This window comes from Labrus mixtus, chromosome 9, assembly GCF_963584025.1.
Source record: "Labrus mixtus chromosome 9, fLabMix1.1, whole genome shotgun sequence".
Lineage (NCBI taxonomy): Eukaryota > Metazoa > Chordata > Actinopteri > Labriformes > Labridae > Labrus > Labrus mixtus.
Genome location: NC_083620.1, coordinates 20,798,086 through 20,816,043, shown reverse-complemented (window position 1 = coordinate 20,816,043; position 17,958 = coordinate 20,798,086). Strand labels below are relative to the sequence as shown.

The following is a 17,958-nucleotide window of genomic DNA, read 5'->3' as shown; positions in this document are numbered from 1 at the left end:
GATTGACTGTCCATGAAATGATTGCATTATTTGTTTTGTTATCTGGAATTTCTATGGGCCTTGTGCATCACTGCCCCTACTTACTTTAATTGATGGCACTGGAGATGATAGATTTCTTAAGGTCACGACGAGGTGATGGATGCTTCTGTTGCAGGTGCATCAGTGGCCTTTACACTCTGCTATCCCCATGAGAATGTTAGGCTGTTGTGAAATACCTGCAACCAACACAATATTTAACCAACACAGATGCAAGTCTGAAAACCTTAACTCTTATTCAACATAAGTTTTAATGAATGTGCTTTTGAAAAAAATGTTTGTATGGCCCTGTGACAAGGTTGTTTAAAAAAAATGCATTGTAATATCCTTCTCCAACGACACTTGTTCCTCCTCTTATTCCTACAGAAGTGGATATTTTGTATAAGACATTTTCAGAAATAAAGAATTCTAATGAAGTTTCTCACTAGACCCCTACATCTGCAGGTAAATAAATGAATGTGGCAAATCTGTTAGTATTCTATTTAGTGCATGTAAGAAATCATTCATCAACATTTTTTTGATTTTTTTGTAGCATTGGGCTACAGCTGTGGAATTCCTTATTCCAGTCGCTGAAATCAACACTTTTGTTATTTGGATGACAATTTGTGTCCAGTGTATTTGCTGTGATGTACAATTATAGACCACTGAAAACTTACTCTTAGAGACTATTCAAATCACTATGTGTTCATACATAGTACTAACCTGGATTGTTCAGGAAGGAGAAAATCAGTAAAGCATCAGAGGTAGCTGGAATAGGTTTCCAAGCATGGAGAAATATCTTAGTCTATTAGCTTGACAACAGGCTGTGGGTCTGGTAGCATGGTAGCCGTTGCATCTGCAAATTCCCAAACAGTAATGCTTTTAAAGACTTCTCTCAGGTTATTCTTGGATTTGATCATCTTAAATACACTTTCCGACTCAAGTTGTTCAGTAAGAGGTGGAGAAAAACGTTGTTGACATTGTCACTTATCCGTCATTTCCCACAGTGAATGTTCAAGACTGTTAGCTGTGCGTTTACATATTGGCTAACCCTGACGTTATGCTGACTTTTTACTTGGATGCAGGCCAGGAATCATTATGTCGGGCTGAGCAGATTCAGCCATTTTCATTCACAATTGAAGCCTATACGACGTAAATTGGCAACTTTGTTACAGATTGCCGATTGAAGACAGAAAACTTACACCTCACCATCCTGTCTCTGAGCAGGAGTTACCCATTGGGGGAGTTTAACCTTAACTTAAGACCATATATTATAGGGTTTATCTTACTGTATAGTTTGTAGGTTACAAACTACTGGACATATTTTAAAGAAGCTACTCAAAAGCACACAAGTATGGTTTAAGGTACTTCTTCAAGTACATCTAAAGTGTACTAAATAACACTGAAATAACAACATTAAAGAAGAGACTCTATCCATGCATTACACCTGACACGTGAGTGACGACCTGCATGGTGCAATAACACCTACAGGCAATTGAAAGTATCCAGTTATGTGTCGATTGATCACAGCTTTACTTAATGCGCTTCTTGGTGTGTGCATTGAAACCGTCTGAGACAAGCAGCCATGAAGTAAGACCTTGTAGTGCTGTGTCTCTCTTTACTACGAGGAAGAAATCAATGCTAGCAGAAAACAAGTAGAGTGACTTTAGATTTGTCTTTTATCTCCCTTCTTCTTCTTCTGGCTGCGGAGTCAAACTCTATCTACATCCTGAGAGTAGATTAGTCTACAAATTACTGCAAGCCACAGATTTCTACCTGAGATTATCACACACAAGGAAGAGAAATGACTGTCTCCTGTTGGTCTGTGGCAGTGGTGTAGTGCAGGGTATACGCAGGTATACAGAGTATACCCACTTATTTTTCAGTCTCCATAGGGATTGACCATATTCACTAGGATGCTGCAATTCCTAGTATGGTAAAGGGATGACCTTCTCCACTCTGTCTCTAATTGGCTAGCAGGCGCACTAACTAAAATATGCAAGAGGAGTCTTATGTCACTGTTAGTAACAGAGGCCGTTTATCCTCCGCTGGACGGGAAATAATTTGGGGAACAATTAACAGTATACCCACTTCTTCAGGCACCCATACACCACTGGTCTGTGGTAATGTTGTAGCAGTTTTACTCAGAGCACCTATCTTTTGTGACTTGGTTTTCACTCAAACTAAGTGAAAATGTTGTGAGAAAACTTTTGAATATAATGAGGACAAATGATGAGTGAAGTTTGAATTCTTCACTTCCAGGAGAACCAAAATAACAAAGTTAAAATTCCACAGTTTGAGTTTCGCTGACTGCAAAGCATTCCCGACACATTCTCGGTTAATTAGACAGAGAGAATCTGCTCCTTAACACCAATGCTCAGTCGTTTATTTAACAACATTTTCTAGCCTTTTCTCTCAACCACTTTGTGTTCGCTCCCTGTGACATCTCAGCCTCCACTTTTTAAACAGCTTCTTTCTGCTGACTTGTAAAACTCGCAGCTCTTGAGATGCTCGTTTTAATTGCAGCCTGTGAGTGTTACTATTTCTAGTGTGGAGTTTTTGGCTGAGTGTGCTGCCTCCCTCGGAGTGCTGCTTTGCCACAGCTCCTCTACTTTCAATACCAAAAAGTACAAGTGCTTAAAAGTTCCCCCAGCTTTCTGTATTTCCTATTTTCTCTTTCTCAACCAATTCATTTTTTTTACTCTCCTTATTCGTTCTTTATTTCCCTTCCTCTTAACATTTCCCTATTGAAGTCTAAGCAGATGTTGTTATTGCTACTGAAGATGTTCATTTTTTCTGAATTCTAATATCCTGTAAAAGTGAGGTTATCACAATGAGGACAGTCAGGGCCATGGCTAAGGTCACACACACATTTATACACATACTGGAGGTCAAAGCTGGGGGCGATAACTGGTTCATGCAGGGATAAATGAGTTTAACTGCCCTCTATGCTCTTGACTCTTGAACCAGCGGTCAGTGAGAAGCGAGCAGGGTTCGGTGCTCTGATCTAGATTGAAATGTCAAGTGTTGAGAGGCAGGCGGAGGTCTCAAAGTGACAGTAACACTGCCGTGATATCTCACAGGATCACTGTTATACTGTCTGGAAGATGGTGTAGGAGGAATAGAGGCTGTCAGAGAGAACAAGGGAGTTATAAGATACGATTTAATACAGTACAACAGCCAAATCTTTTCTTGACTAAAAAAAAAAGACGATGTACTGCTTTTACTTGCTGCAGAAAATGATGATCAGAACAGATCTCAATAAAGAAATGATCCACCAATTTCCTCAAAAAACCCATTTATGATTGACTTGAATTATGAAGGGGGAATAAGATGTTACATGTCTTTCGATATTAGTAAATATATGTTCATAAAGATAAAGAGTATTTAAACACCAATATAGATGTATATATCAAACACAGTAAAAACAATCTTGTTTAGGTTGCAGAAAATGACGTCCATGTTTAAATTCATATTTAAAGCTCTTGATCTTGTTGTGTTGATTTTGGCGCCCCCTGTGGATAGAGTGATAGCTTTTATGTATTTGCTGATCTTGTCCCGCACATTTTTTTTTTTTTTTTTTTACATAAATCTCATCTGTGTTTTAACGGTTCAGACATATCACTCACCTTAACATAAAAAAAAAAAAATAAGAAAGAATGTTGTAGCAGCATGCTCTTAATTGCCCCCTCTGGTGTTTACAGGCATTAAAACTTACCTTTCAGAAATAATTAATCTTCTCACTGATGTTCCTCTGTGTGTTTGTAGGTCATAAAGAGGCATCAGTAATTTCAGTCTCATGTTTCATACCCACTTAAAACTGTTCACAGTAGCTTTAAGTTTGCTTTTTTACTTACTTGAACACCTATAATTTTTATACATTCTATAATAAGGATTTTATATGTTCTATGCAGCAATAAATCTGTGTCTCACCTGTCGGAATAGATCTAGACTCTTCACTAGTAGTTATTCTTTATCTCTGCTGTCAGTTTGTCATTACCTGAGTTCATACTGTAGACCGGCAGGAAGGTAAATATCAGTCATGTTTGAGGGATGAGCTCATTTTCTGTCTGTCCGAAACATCCAACTGCTGCACTCTAGACGATCAATAAGCAGAGCGATCACACACAGAGGACTGGTTATATATTTACAGAATGAGCAGAGTGAGACGGAGAAAGACTGTGAGATTTAGAACAAATGATAAATGGCTCCACGTAAGAGATTGGAGTGGCAACAATTAACCCTGTGTTAGAGAAGAGGAAATAAATGTGTTGGTGTCATAGTACACAGAGACTTGACTGACAAACACAGATACTTGGTGGAAAATCAATTTGCTGTAATAGTGACAGTCAAGGGGAAATCTGGATGGGGTTTTTACTTGATTGAATAAATGCTGCGGCTGTAGATCCAAAGTTGGAGTAAGACTGATGCAGTGCAAAGAATTGGCCCAGGATTTCCAAGATGTTCATCTCTTATTAGATCTCTGTAATGTGCTCTTATGATCATAGTCCTCAGAGTAAATTAGGTAAAATCCAGATCAGGAGACATGAAGGCTGGCAGTTGCAAGTGCAATAAGATTCTACGTTTGCAAAGGTTGTTAAAAAAAAGATGTCCTACAATATGCTGCAAACAGATTTGATCACACTGGACCAGGCTGTTGGACCAGACTGGTGAACCAGTCTGAAACTCAACTGCAACCACATGCAGCATTTTCAGACTGAGAGACTCCATGAATAAGAGTGTAGTGCGTCAACTCAAGACAACTTAACGGCAGTAATAGACCTGCAAGCTTTGCAGGTGCATTGCTGTATGGAAGACTTTTTTCTGCAGTACTTCAAATGTTTTCTCTGTTTTTGCCTTTTTGACTACATATCTCACCAGCTACAAATCCAGAATGTTGCCATAGTGGTGCTGTAGTAGTTTACTGTTAGACGTCATCATTGACGACAAGCACATCACCTTCTTTGTAATAAAACAAAATGTGCTCCGGGTTTATCTAACCCCGTCCAACTCTTCTTGTAAATTACAGGCAGCCTGTACAAGGGGCTGCAATGGTCTGACTTAATATTATGTTTTCATGCCCACATATTTCTTTACTAATACATGTTAATGTTACATGTTACATGTTGATCAGCTTTCTACCTGAAGTGTCTTTGACTAAAACAGTGAAGTGTTGAGTTTGTGCACACCTGCTCTGCTTAGTTTGTCTGAGCTGTTCAGTCATTCTGATTTCATTCTTTTGGGCCGTACATGCCAAAATTGGATTCAATCCCAGCGTACAGCCAACTGCAGCAGTAGTCATATTCAAAGGTTTCTTTGTGCTTTGATATCTGAGATACTATGGTCCAGCTTGAAATGAAAATGTTCCACTACTGAATCCTTCTGGGGCTTTTTCTGCATTCAAACAAGACGCCTGGTGAAATTCTGAAGTTATTATCAGGATTCATTGTGGATAACAATGAACTTTCATTTTCATTTCATTCACTTATTTCAAACATTTTTTAAATAAATTAAATGAGAAATACATGCAGACATAGCTAACAACAATGAGAGCATGCTGTCTGAAATGTCTTGATTTTAGCTTTATTTGAAATGATCTCACTAATGTGTACAGCACTATATTGACATATTATCAAACTATTTATTTATACAGGAAAATTTGTATAACCTTATTTTATATTGGTATGTATATATTATATATGTATTATATTTTTTTTTACTGAAAAATATAAATAAGTAACATTTTAAGAGTAAAAATGTAAGCAATAATCAGAATGTGTATTTGACACTTCCATGTTTAGGTGTATTTTGATGATGATCCTTATAATGATTTAAAAAAATACAACCGATTGCACATGTTGATGCAATCACTTTACATTTTGCCAGGGTAGTCATGACTTTAAAAAATGAGTGTCATCCGAGGCCTCGTTATATTTTAAGGTGCTTCAAAAGATATAAAACCTTTAAATTTGCTCTGAGCGTTGTTTCATTTCCAACAACTGCTGAGCAATTTTCTTACAATACGTGCTGATTGTTCATTGTTCATACCTCATTCTTCATACCCTCAAAAATATGTTTATAACAATTCATTATTTAGTTGCTCTGCCCTTCTTTTCGTTTCCACATTTCCTCAATTTCTTCATGCCTCATAGCCCCTCTGTTGCTCTCTCTTTCTCTCTGCCACTTTAAACAACGTAAAGCCGGCGAGAGGATTGACTCCACATTATCGCCATAGCAACACAGCCTTAATGATGGTAACAAGCATGACCTGAAGATCCTGTTCGAGAGCTTTTGGAAGAGAGAGGACCGGGTGTGAAGCCACAACTCAATTGACTCCTCAGTTGTGCCCTCTCATTTGCTTCCCTCTTACTCCACTTCTTCTGCACCGGTCGTCTTTTCTGGCAGCCAATTATGCAGCTGAACACCTGATCGAGCAGGTTGTCTCCGTCTAGTATCCACAAAGGGGGGGGGGGGGGGGGGGGGGGCAGGATCTAATCTAATTCCTTGACACACACACACGCATATACACTCCATGAATGGCCAAAAACAATGCTTTTTTTGTCATTATCTCAGTGATGTTTGTGCAGCTGACCTCATTGAGCAGGATGCTAGAGGTTGCTATGGTTACACAGAAAAGATGGATGCGCTTTTTCATAACCTTACACCTCTGAGTGTTTCTGCATTATGCAAAAAGTGCACAAGTCGACGCAAAGATTAACATACTAATCCTTTTTTGTAGAGAAACATCTATGAATGACAAGTACTGCCCTTTAGATACAGCGATGTCACCCTTATTTAGACCTGAACAGAAATGTAATTGTTCTAAACAGACAATCTGTGATCTGCAGCTGATTAGACTCATAAAGCAACTCTCCCTCTGCATTATACACAAAACCCAGTTTTTATCCAATTGCCCTGGAGGCTTCAGCCCACCTCTTCACACCAGTCTGAGACCCTCAGAGACCCCCTGTATGCTGCACACATTTTGCCCTCAGCATTGAGATCAATGACATGAGACACAGTTTTATTCAAATGTTGCATCAAGATTGAAGCTGCTCTTCTGCATATCCTCCATGTTTCTCCCATCATTTTACAGTAGAATAGGATTTCTTTCTCACCCAGTATCATCAGTTCACTTTCTTTTCCAAGTGACACTGCCTATACTCACGTGTGGCTATCATACATATTAACTTGAACTTCACCAATTTTTTTTAAAGAACCACCAAGTCCTGGTTAGTTCAGCAACTTTACCCATGTTAAAGTATTTGTAGCTATATCACAGCTAAATATGTGTCTTATTGTAGTTTACTATACCCAGTTTACTCTCTCTCTCTTTCCCTTTTAAGTGTTTTAATCTTATATTCACACAAAAGCCCTTCTAGGGACGGGTGTTACAAATTAGCATCCGCTATAAACACTATGATACTTGCAATTGCATGTTGTTTTCACGTTGTCTATATGTATTGTATCTGTCTCTATCAAATAAAACATCAAATATATTAAAAATACTATATGTGCAAGTGATAAAAAAGACAGGAAATACTTTGCAGGCTAGAGATGTGTTGCCTTCAAAAACACACGTCCCTACACATTTTAGCTGCTAAGGGACTAACTAACTGCTGATCATGTAATTGCAATTTCTTCAGCTCAATTTGGTTGTGTGTTGTTGTTTTTTTTTACTTTGTCCTCTGCCTTCCCTCTACTGCTATCAAACTTAATGACAAAGAACAACGGCTCTCCTGTTCCCCTACAATCAGACATTTAAATAGATCTGTCTTTTTCAGCCAATTTCATAAATGGTGTGATTTCTTCTGTGCACAGGTCTATTATGCACAGTATAAGTTATATAATAAGTTATTATTCTGCATTGTCATGCATGTTCCCCGCTTTGTGTTAGCTGCATGCACCACAGGCTGAGTTTTGATTATATCGAAATACGTCTTGTGACAGCCGCTGCTTAGAGAGTTTGTGTGTTTACATATTGTCTCTTTGAGGTTTACCAATGATCTGAATAAATATATCCTCTCAGATCTGGACCATTGCTACATGGTATAAAGGCAGCTTCCTGCAGTGTCTTTCTCGCTCTCCCTCTCTCTCTATCTCTCTCTCTCTCTCTCTCTCTCTCTCAGCCAAACCAGCGTCAGCACCATTGTGTTTATTTGTGTTTATGTTAGTGTACTTCTTCTGCATCAACACACACACACACACACACACACACACACACACTCACACACACACACCTCATTACTATTGCCTTTCAGTTTCATTTTGAAGTGATTATTTTATTTTGGTGAAAATCAATCCTGGCTCCTCTCTTCTTTTTTTCATGGCAAACACAGCAGGTTATGACTAACGGGGGTTCAATCTGTTATGTCGGTCTCTTAATATGTTGTATCATTCTTATCCTAAACCCATGTTTGCATGCTTTAAATCCTCCTTCCTGATTCTGTTCTAAAGTGTAATGATTGTGTTGATGCAGCCTCCTGTGGTCAACAAAACAAGGTGAAACCCCCTGCAGAAAACTCCCCTGCATGACTGCTCTGAAATATGTGCTAATAAACAAGACAGGGACCAACTCTAAAAAAAAAAAAAACACAAAAAAAACATTACTGCCTCAAGATTTAAGTGGTCAAAAACTGAATGTTGTTTCTTTAAAAAGCACTTGCCTGGACTTCGTAGTGGAGTACAAATTTGACATGCTCATCGTGTCGTTGTAATTTCTTAAATTCAATTTTAGTCTGCCCTTTTATCGTCCCTCTTTTCATTACATCTCCCAAATGCAATCAAAATTATTACAAAGATCCCCCAATTGTCCTCCAATCATACATTAAAATAGTGTCATTTCTTCTTGTGCAAAAGTCTGAAGTTATCATTCAGCACATTCAGCATGCATGTCCTCTGCCCTGTGCTGCTGAGCTGCATGTACCACAGGCTGATGTTTGCTGATATGGAAATACATCTGTTAAGCAGATTAAACGCTTTAAGGATTTTACTGATCAGTATGTAATGTGCTTTTCTACCTCCAATGTGCTGTTATAGTTTAGATACAAAATGGTCAGAGGATTTATCCTAGCTAGTGTAAGCTGCTAATAAGGATTCATGGGACATACTGTATATTATTCATTGTGAATAAAATAATGACAAAATTGAATCTTCCACTTTGGGCCGCTGACTGTTTTAGATGTGAGGGTGGAATTTCTTAAAAAGGACACCATGAACATCAAACAATGTGGATTGAGAGTACTACTTTGGGGAAAAAATCAAATTTGATCATCTCACAATTTTTAAGCTTCTTTCCTTGAAGATAATGTGTGCAAATATTGTTTTCTTGATTGAAAACCTATCAGCGATTGAAGTCTTCTCTATGCGTAATTGGATGCAGATGTTTGCTCTGGCATCAGCTCAGTAATTCTGCCCCCTCATCTCCTATTCATCTCTGTGATTTATGCGGCTTTGTAAAGCAGGTCACATCCACTAACAAACTCATTATAAAAGAAGCACTGCAGGCGCTTTGCTCTGTTTTGATTGAATAGTTTGACTTAAGTAACCCTTTAAGACAAATTTTTAATGTCTGCTGGATCCTCTGGGCTTGTTAACTTATGAAGATTAGGGTCTCCTATGGCATTAAGATGATAAATGACTTCAACACTTCTTTGCAATGTGCTAAAAATGGCAATTAATGCTCCAGGGTAAAAGGTGTGAGAGAATGTGTGAAAACTATTCTGTAATTTTCTCTTTGTTCTTTCCTATATCGAGAATCAGATGAGAAAACACTTCACTTTTACCCCCTGGGTTTAAGCATTTGTAAGCACCACGTTTAAACTACATCAATAAAGCTTGCACATATTTATCAACGTTCTTGTTAGAAGAATCATGTGGGCAGCTAAACATGTATGTAATATGAAGCATGGTCTCATAAGTAAAATTATAATTGTTGACCAATGCTAAAGATGTATTTTTATGGGCTGCGTGGTGGTGCAGTGGTTAGCGCTGTTGCCTCTCAGCTCCTCCTGGTTCCTGGTGTGAATCCCCCGTCGGAGAGGGCGTGGCCTTTGTATGGTCTCCCCATGCTTGCGTGGGTTCTCTCTGGGTACTCCAGCTTCCTCAAACAGTCCAAAGACATGGCGGTGACCGTAGGTGTGAATGTGAGTGTGGCTGGTTTTCTGTCTCTAAACGCCAGGCCTGTGATTGGCTGGCGAACAGTCAAGGGTGTACCCCGACTATCGCCCAATGACAGCTGTGATCGGCTCCAGCTCTCCGCAGCCCCGAACGGTTAAAAAAAGCGTTATAGATAATGGATGGATGTCATTTTATGTACTTACTTACAGCTAAATTAAATGTTTGTAATAGTTTTGATAGAATACTTTATTGTTGTAGTTGAAGTAAAATGTTACCAGACGTGGCCTTTCCACCAAATTATGACATGAAAAAACGTGTTTACTTTTATTACACTGTATGCTGGATTTCTGGATTTTTCACTTGAAGTTATTAATATAAATCATTAGAATTGTTCAGATTGTCTTGAGATGTGTTCAATGAAAAATGCTTACTGTTCTTGTAGGTATATACCCAGGCTTTAATAATGTACTAAAGTGTTGGACTGCACAGAGGGAATTATATATAAGAATGAAATAATTAATAGCAGAGGAGGCAAGTCTGTTTTTTTCTATGTGCGTCCTAAATCGTCCCACAGGATCTGTCCTGATTCTTTCTTCATTTATTTAGACTGCTTTTTGTGTATTCAGCAAATTGTATCATTGTGCATTGGGACTCTCTTGTGCAATTTTGGCCCATGAACAAGAACAGTTTCCATTTAGAAAACGGTCAGCGTGTGGAGGGACAGCAGAGTTTGATGATTAAATTAGTCACCAGCAAAATCAGCCTGAATGTACCTTCTTGATTGTTTGTTTTTTCCCCCTTATCTTAAATTTTGCTGCCATCCATCACCATTTCATTTGTTCCTCTAGTCAAACAAACCTTGCTTTTGGACCCATATAACCGCATGTGTTCAGACAGTACACTTCTGTATGTTTGATGATATGGGCCTGCATAGAAAGAGAAAAGTAGACTGCAGAGAGAAGTGAAGGATGCTGGTACTCTAAAAAGACAGCGCACGAAGAAGGATATATGTATGTGAAAGTTTTAGATTCACAGAAGTCTGTTAATGTCTTCTTCTCTCTTCTCGCCTCAGAGACAAAGACCGAGCTGGAGGATCTCATGGCAGACATCAAGAAGTTGGCCAACAAAGTGCGCTCCAAATTAAAGAGTGAGTGGAAGTGTTCCCATATTTTTTTTTGCCTTAAGCTTCAACAAATGAATATTTTCTTTTATAATGTTTTTCCTGTTTTTTGCTGTCCACACGGACTCTGTTTCAGACCAAACAGAATTGGTCAATGCAGCTTGGACTACAAATGCAAACCAGAAAACTTCCCATGTTGAATATCCAGACCCCTGTGTACATATTCTGTAAAATCTGTACATAGAGATAAGATAGAGACAAACAGAGAAACAAATAAAACAGATGTACAGCTACAATGCCAGAAATAATGGGAAAATCTAAGTGTTGTGTTAGCAGCAATAACAAAGAACCAATATTAAAGTAACATACTGCTTGCAGAATAAATAGATGTGTAGCTAGTGCTGAATCACGCCCACAACATGGACATACAGTTTTTGCTTATCCATCTATGCTCCTTAAAGACGATATGTAAACATGTTACACTAAAATATCTAAATTCATTAAAAATGTTTTATATACATTTTGTTGTTGAGTACTTACATTGCCTCAAATATTTCCAACAGAACATAGCCAGAGAAATTCTTCATTTGATAGTTGTAACAGGACGTGCCATGTCAGACATGCTAATCGTTGCCGTGGGAACGCCGGATGCTTTACGTCAAAGATTGCTACATAAGAAAGTGTGAAGTGCAACTGAAAGCTGCAGTACTGTTGCTGTAGGGGCTGTTGTGATAAAAACGTCATGTCAATTACCTGGATACATCGTCGGTAAACATATTCTCTTCCTCAGGTCTGTTTCGCCCGTTTGTCTTAACTACAGAAAACTCTCAATTGTTTTTCCTCTGGGGTTTCCAGCACTGTCCACTGACCCCTCGATTAAAGGCAAAAAGCCCAAAAGTGAATCTTTTTTTTTAAAAAAAGGTCCCTTACCCTTTGAAAGCTGCACCAGCTTTCTCCTCACATCTTAAGCAACAGAAAAATGTGAATGTAAATCAGCAGGCTCTAGCATCTCTGTGTAATTCAGTAATTGATTGAGTGCCTCACATGGCCTTACGTTGACAGCCCCTTTAATTTAACTAATTATGCTCAGCAGCAGCTCCTCCACAAAAAAAAAATCTGATGTGATAATTTTCTCTCTGTAAGTAAGCTCAGAGAAAATAACTTATAGGGTAAAAGGTTTTTCTCTTCTCAAAATGTCCCTCAAGAAGAAGACAAACAAGAGCAGTTACCATGTCATTTATACTTTGATACATTTCTTCTTTTCCAGGTCCAAACACACTCTCAATGGTTCTCTCTCCACTTGAGTGAATCATTTTACGTGTGATTAAATAATATTTGTTCCGTGTAGAGACGTATTGTTATTTACATGTGCATACTCAACGTATTACATTACCCATTCTGTAATAATATCCCCATGTGGCTTCAATGGTTTTCTATAGATCAGGTCCTCTTCATCAGTGGTGTTGGAAAAATAAATGAATTGATTTGACAACCATTTCATTGAATGGTAATATTTATGGTCTCCACGGGCATTATTTTAGCAGATTCTGACCCCCAGCTGCCACCAGTTATTTACCAAAACATGAAGAGATGTCTCAGAAACAGATCTCTAGGTTGGTAGGATTTATAATGCCCTCCTGAGATTGAACCCTCGTGTTTCTACTGACCCTCCTATCTCTATCTTCAATGTAGCGTCAGGTCAAAATGTTGCCTTCGCATAAGTCCTGTGAATCTAAATCTGTATTTGGTGAATTGTAATGAGCTTTTCTGAGCACACTTTTTCTCCCATTCATAAAATCATATTTGATAGCCTGCCTGTACCTCATCCGCTTGTGCCGCCATCAGATTCACTCTTTCAGCACCGGGACAGTTACGACACGGAAAACTACCATTGTTTCACACTTCTTAGTTTGAGTGATAAACCAATGGCACGTCAGTCTTGGTGTTAACTTTCATGTTGTGTAGTCTCCCCGTAAACCACTTTTACTTTTTTGTGTCTTCCAGGTATACAGCAAACCATAGAGCATGAAGAAGGCCAGAACAAGTCAACAGCTGACCTGAGGATACGCAAAACACAGGTACAGTTCAGGAGAGGAAGCAGCAGAGGAAAGAGCCTTTTAGTGGCAAACTAGACAATATTAAGACAATATGTGTACCCATGGACAGTCATTAAAGATAATGTTTTTTTTACCAAGAAAATGCTAAATTTTCTATAAAAATGTCCTTTGTGTTTGTCAAAATCTGTCCAAGCTGTGTCTGCTATGATGTCACCTGAGCAGGGCATTGTGGGAAAATCCTCCACAGCACATTTAGAAATCAGACAATGTCTGCTTTGAGTACGCCTAATGTCAACACACTGCTCACTCAAAACAGGCTTTGAAATAGTATAAGGTTTGGAATAAGGACACAGCGACACTGACAAAACATGCTGGCACATGTTAATGTTGTTCCTTTATTCTTTAGATATGAAGTTCAGTGTCTGATGCTGCCATGAGGTGATGTTTTTTCTTCTTTTATTGTAGCACTCCACGCTCTCCCGTAAGTTTGTTGAGGTAATGTCAGAATACAACACCACCCAGTCCGACTACAGGGAGCGCTGCAAGGGACGCATCCAGAGACAGCTGGAGATCAGTGAGTACCCCTGGTAGAATAAACCCTCCTCTGCCCATTGTACTGACTGCACACATTTCACAGTAACTTTTCTGCATCTCCTGGCACATCTCCCCCTATTAGAAGTCACTTGTCTGAAGTTCCATGTTTTTTTCATTTCAGGTAAATAATAACTATAAAAAAACAAAAAATGAGAAACTTATTCAGACTATGAAATGTCTTAAATGAGTGCAATTTCCAAATCCAAAGAAAAGCAGAAACCCCAGAGCAACCCAGTGTTTCCTGCAGTTACAATGTGTTGCCATAGGTGCTGCTAAAGAGGTGATTTTGAGGCTGTTGATTTAGAAATAAAGAGGTTTCAACTTCAGTGGTGAAAATATGTAATATCCACACCAAGCTGCTTACCTGCAACTTCAACACCAACACAGACTGACGAAATGGTATTGAATGCATCCATTTATTTCAAATAGAACGCAAAAACAAATGTTGAAAACCTTCTACACGACCAAAACATGAAGAGATGTCTCAGAAACAGATCAAATGTTGAAAACCTTCTACACGAACTCTCAAAAATAAGCGACGGCAAAATATAAAACCCGGTAGATATCCAGCGTCATCATCTGAGCCGGTCATCCACCAAACTGAGCACAAAATGAATTCCAAAAAAACAGAAATGTGTTTGTTTTGTTTAGAGAGACATTTCAGTACACGTCCTCCATATTTTTATTTTGCATTTGTCTGTTGTACAGTACCAAAACAACCACCCTCACACTTTTCAAAACACATACATCACCAACACCCACACCCATATTCAGGCACATGCCAGCCTGCTGCAGCCTGGATCTGAGCTCACTCTCACTCTTGTCACACTGGTTGTGTTATATGATTTGACAGGTTTTATCTGCAGGCCCTGGCCTCCTGGACCTGACACAGCCTCTACACCCAGGCAGGCTGCACGGTGCCAGCTGCCCCTCACAGTCACTGTAGCTCTGTAAACTTTAACACACACACACACACACATATATACATGCAGAGAAGCCACTATGACTCATTTAATAGCATAGGAGAGCAGGGGTAGTTATTTTGTATGTCACTCGGCATGGATGTAATTTCTCCTGGCCATCTGTCTGTGTAGAGTGGACACATGCAGCAGATTCTGAACGCGTGAGCACCACCCACTTTATGCTACATGTGGTCCCGTCAAAAGAACAGCAGTGTCGACATGAAGTGCTTCCAGATGCTAATCAAAGGACAAACTATCCTAATGGATTCAAACACACACACACACACCTGACTCTTGGCTCCTCCAGATCCATTTGGGTTTGATTTTGTCAGCAGGTGAAGTCACAGGCGGCCTCGGCTGATATCACCTGTCGCCAAGGAAGGGATTAGACATGCAGGGAGAGCACGGAGATAGAGGAATAGCAGCACAGAGGAGAAATAATGAGAACAAGGCAGAGAGAGAAATCCAGTTCTTGGTCTTTATTTGAACTTTTAAATGAGATTTAGTGTTGTGCTCTGATCCAACACAATCCAAGTCCTTTATGCAGCCGGAGAGCCGTGTTTCTGTTGTGCCAACCTGTGTGACTTATTTGTGTGCGGATCGATAAGAGTGTGTCACACACAGAGTGAAACCTAGTCTGCTCTGCCGTCCTGAGGATCGATGTTTCCTCTGCTGACACTCTCCTTTCCTGTTGCTGTTGAAAGCTACAGGGAAGCAACATCGGGACATGTTGTTAACATGTAACTCAAAAGACGACTGCATGTTTTCTAGTCTTTGAATGGTAAAAAAAAAAAAAATAGGGCCCAGTAAAAATTACAAATATATTTGCAAAGAAACCCTATCAAACTGTCTTTTTTTAAAGATTATTTTACATCTTCTGTCAAAATTAAATAAATTTACTTTCTTCTAGCGTGAACATACTCGGTTAAAAAAATGAAAACTATCTTCAGGATACAGCTGTCAGAGCTTTGACACATCACATATTCCTGGAGAATTTATGATACTGTTTGCAGCTTGGGGTTCATTGCAAATATCCTCCTGCTGTCTCTGAACTGTATAAAACACCACTCACTGAGAAAATGTTGTGTAACATGTAAAGAAAATGTTGTTAATCACCTCTACAGACATAAACCTGGTGGAAAGGGCTGCAGAAAAAATGTTTAATAGAAATAGTCTTGTTTTCTTTTAGCTGAATAGGAACAGTTGTATGAATGTCAATCAGTTTCATAACCAGCTTTATGGAGAAACTCTTCACAGGAGCTTCAAGATTGAGCCAAGGGGTTGTTAGCTTAGCTTAGCTTAGTTTAGCATAAGACTAAAATAAAGAAGGAACAGCAGACTGTCTTAGAAACAGCATTAAAGCTGTAACTTATCAACATGTTACATCTTGTTTGTTGATACATACAAAAACTTAAATGAACATGTGCCATTTTGTGGTTTTAAAAAGGACCAGGGAAAACTCACAGTCACTCCTCCAGCAAGTAAAAAACATTCCATGCATGCATACTGTTATCAGTTTGAAGGCAGTTTCATTTCTGCCGTTTTCTAGTCTGTTAGTGAAGGATCATGCAGAACCCAACACATTGATTTGCCTTAATATGCAGACAGGCAGGATGGCAGCAGCACGGAGGGGGTGTTGGTCACAGGCATTGCAGGGTCTCTTTGACATTTTACTATTTTTTTATTTCCCCCACAGACACTCACACACCACAATGCCGGGGGGGTGAAATTAGACGACACAAATCCATTCCTATAACAAACAGCTTGACCTGTTTGTGTGCGGATAACATTTCCTATTCCTGTGAAATTGGAATGAAGCGTGTAAAGAAAAAAAAGACCCCTCGCCTTTATCTCTCTTCATGAGTATGGTTTGCCTTTTCCCCTCTGTTCATTTCAGATCTCACTTCATTTGTGTTACATAACAATATAAAATAAATAATTCGGATACTGGTAGCAACATAGTATGAATGATTCAATAGACCATGAATGCTACGAGCGAAGTGCAACTCCTTGGCTTCATATTAGGCTTCTCAGGGTTTGGGTCTCCATGGTAACAAATAAGAGCCTCCCTCGGAGCTGTCAGTGCGTGTGTGTGTGTGTGTGTGTGTGTGTGTGTGTGTGTGTGTGTGTGTGTGTGTGTGTGTGTGTGTGTAGGAAGTGAGATAAATAGGGTAGGGTAGCGCCTTCTTTTTTTTTCTTTTCACAATTATCCATGACTCATTTTTCCTCCTTTCTGTCCTTTCAACTTACACTCTGACCCCCTTTAATGTTGTAGTTTTAGCCTTAATGATAGAGGAAGTATTTATTATCAGAAAGGCCTGGAGAATAGGCAATCGAGATCCTCTTTGTGTGCTGTCTTCATTCTCTCATTTGTCAAATGGAAAAATGTCATTGCAAGGCCTGAGCAGGTTCTTAAGCAGTTTAATGAAAGAGCAGGACCACTTGACCACAGCTTAATGAAATTCACTGGTTTGATATGGCGTTTGGATTAGGCAAGATATGCCCAGTTAATGCAAATAGAAATGTACGCGCACACATGGGGCGCACTCATGCACCAATAAATGTAAAGTAAGCAGCTTCATCAGTATTCTGTTCGTGAAGGCAATCATTGGCTTCCGACTTCAAACCATCATCAGTCACCATACCTACTCAGCCACTGAGGCCCCCAGGCAACCGTCCTCTCCACACATTGCACAACACAACCAGATACACACACACTCACACACACACACACACACACACACTGATTATGTCATGAGTTGAAGTTCTATAGCTGCGGCTTAAATCTTAATGATTGCTGGATGTCCAATGGAGACAAAAAGTGCAACATCTGACAAAGCTAGCCTAGCTGTGAATTTGTTTTTTTCTAAATAAGTGAGGGTTAGAAATAACCAATTTGGTAATATTAAGTCATTTAGGGAATTGAAATTGACTTTCTCACAAGAGCTTAGACTTGCCAACTACACAGCTGTTGGCCTCAGTTTCTTTGAGCTCCGTAAAGCAAAAACATTGTTCAACATGTCGTACAATGAGTGCAAAATAGTAAACAATCTCTTCTCAAAGAGATGTATCTTTGCCTTTCTTTACTCGT

The 17,958-nt window shown here is 39.1% G+C and overlaps 1 protein-coding gene across 3 annotated transcripts in view; it reads left to right on the top strand.

Annotated features, from left to right (window-relative positions):
* Positions 1–17,958, top strand: part of LOC132980601 (syntaxin-1A-like) — a 56,549-nt gene that overhangs the window by 31,896 nt on the left and 6,695 nt on the right. For all 3 annotated transcript variants that reach the window (XM_061046819.1, XM_061046820.1, XM_061046818.1), the window contains exons 4-6: positions 11,207–11,281; positions 13,259–13,332; positions 13,777–13,885. In XM_061046819.1, coding sequence (XP_060902802.1) covers positions 11,207–11,281; positions 13,259–13,332; positions 13,777–13,885 — 258 coding nt within the window. The remainder of the gene's footprint in view (positions 1–11,206; positions 11,282–13,258; positions 13,333–13,776; positions 13,886–17,958) is intronic.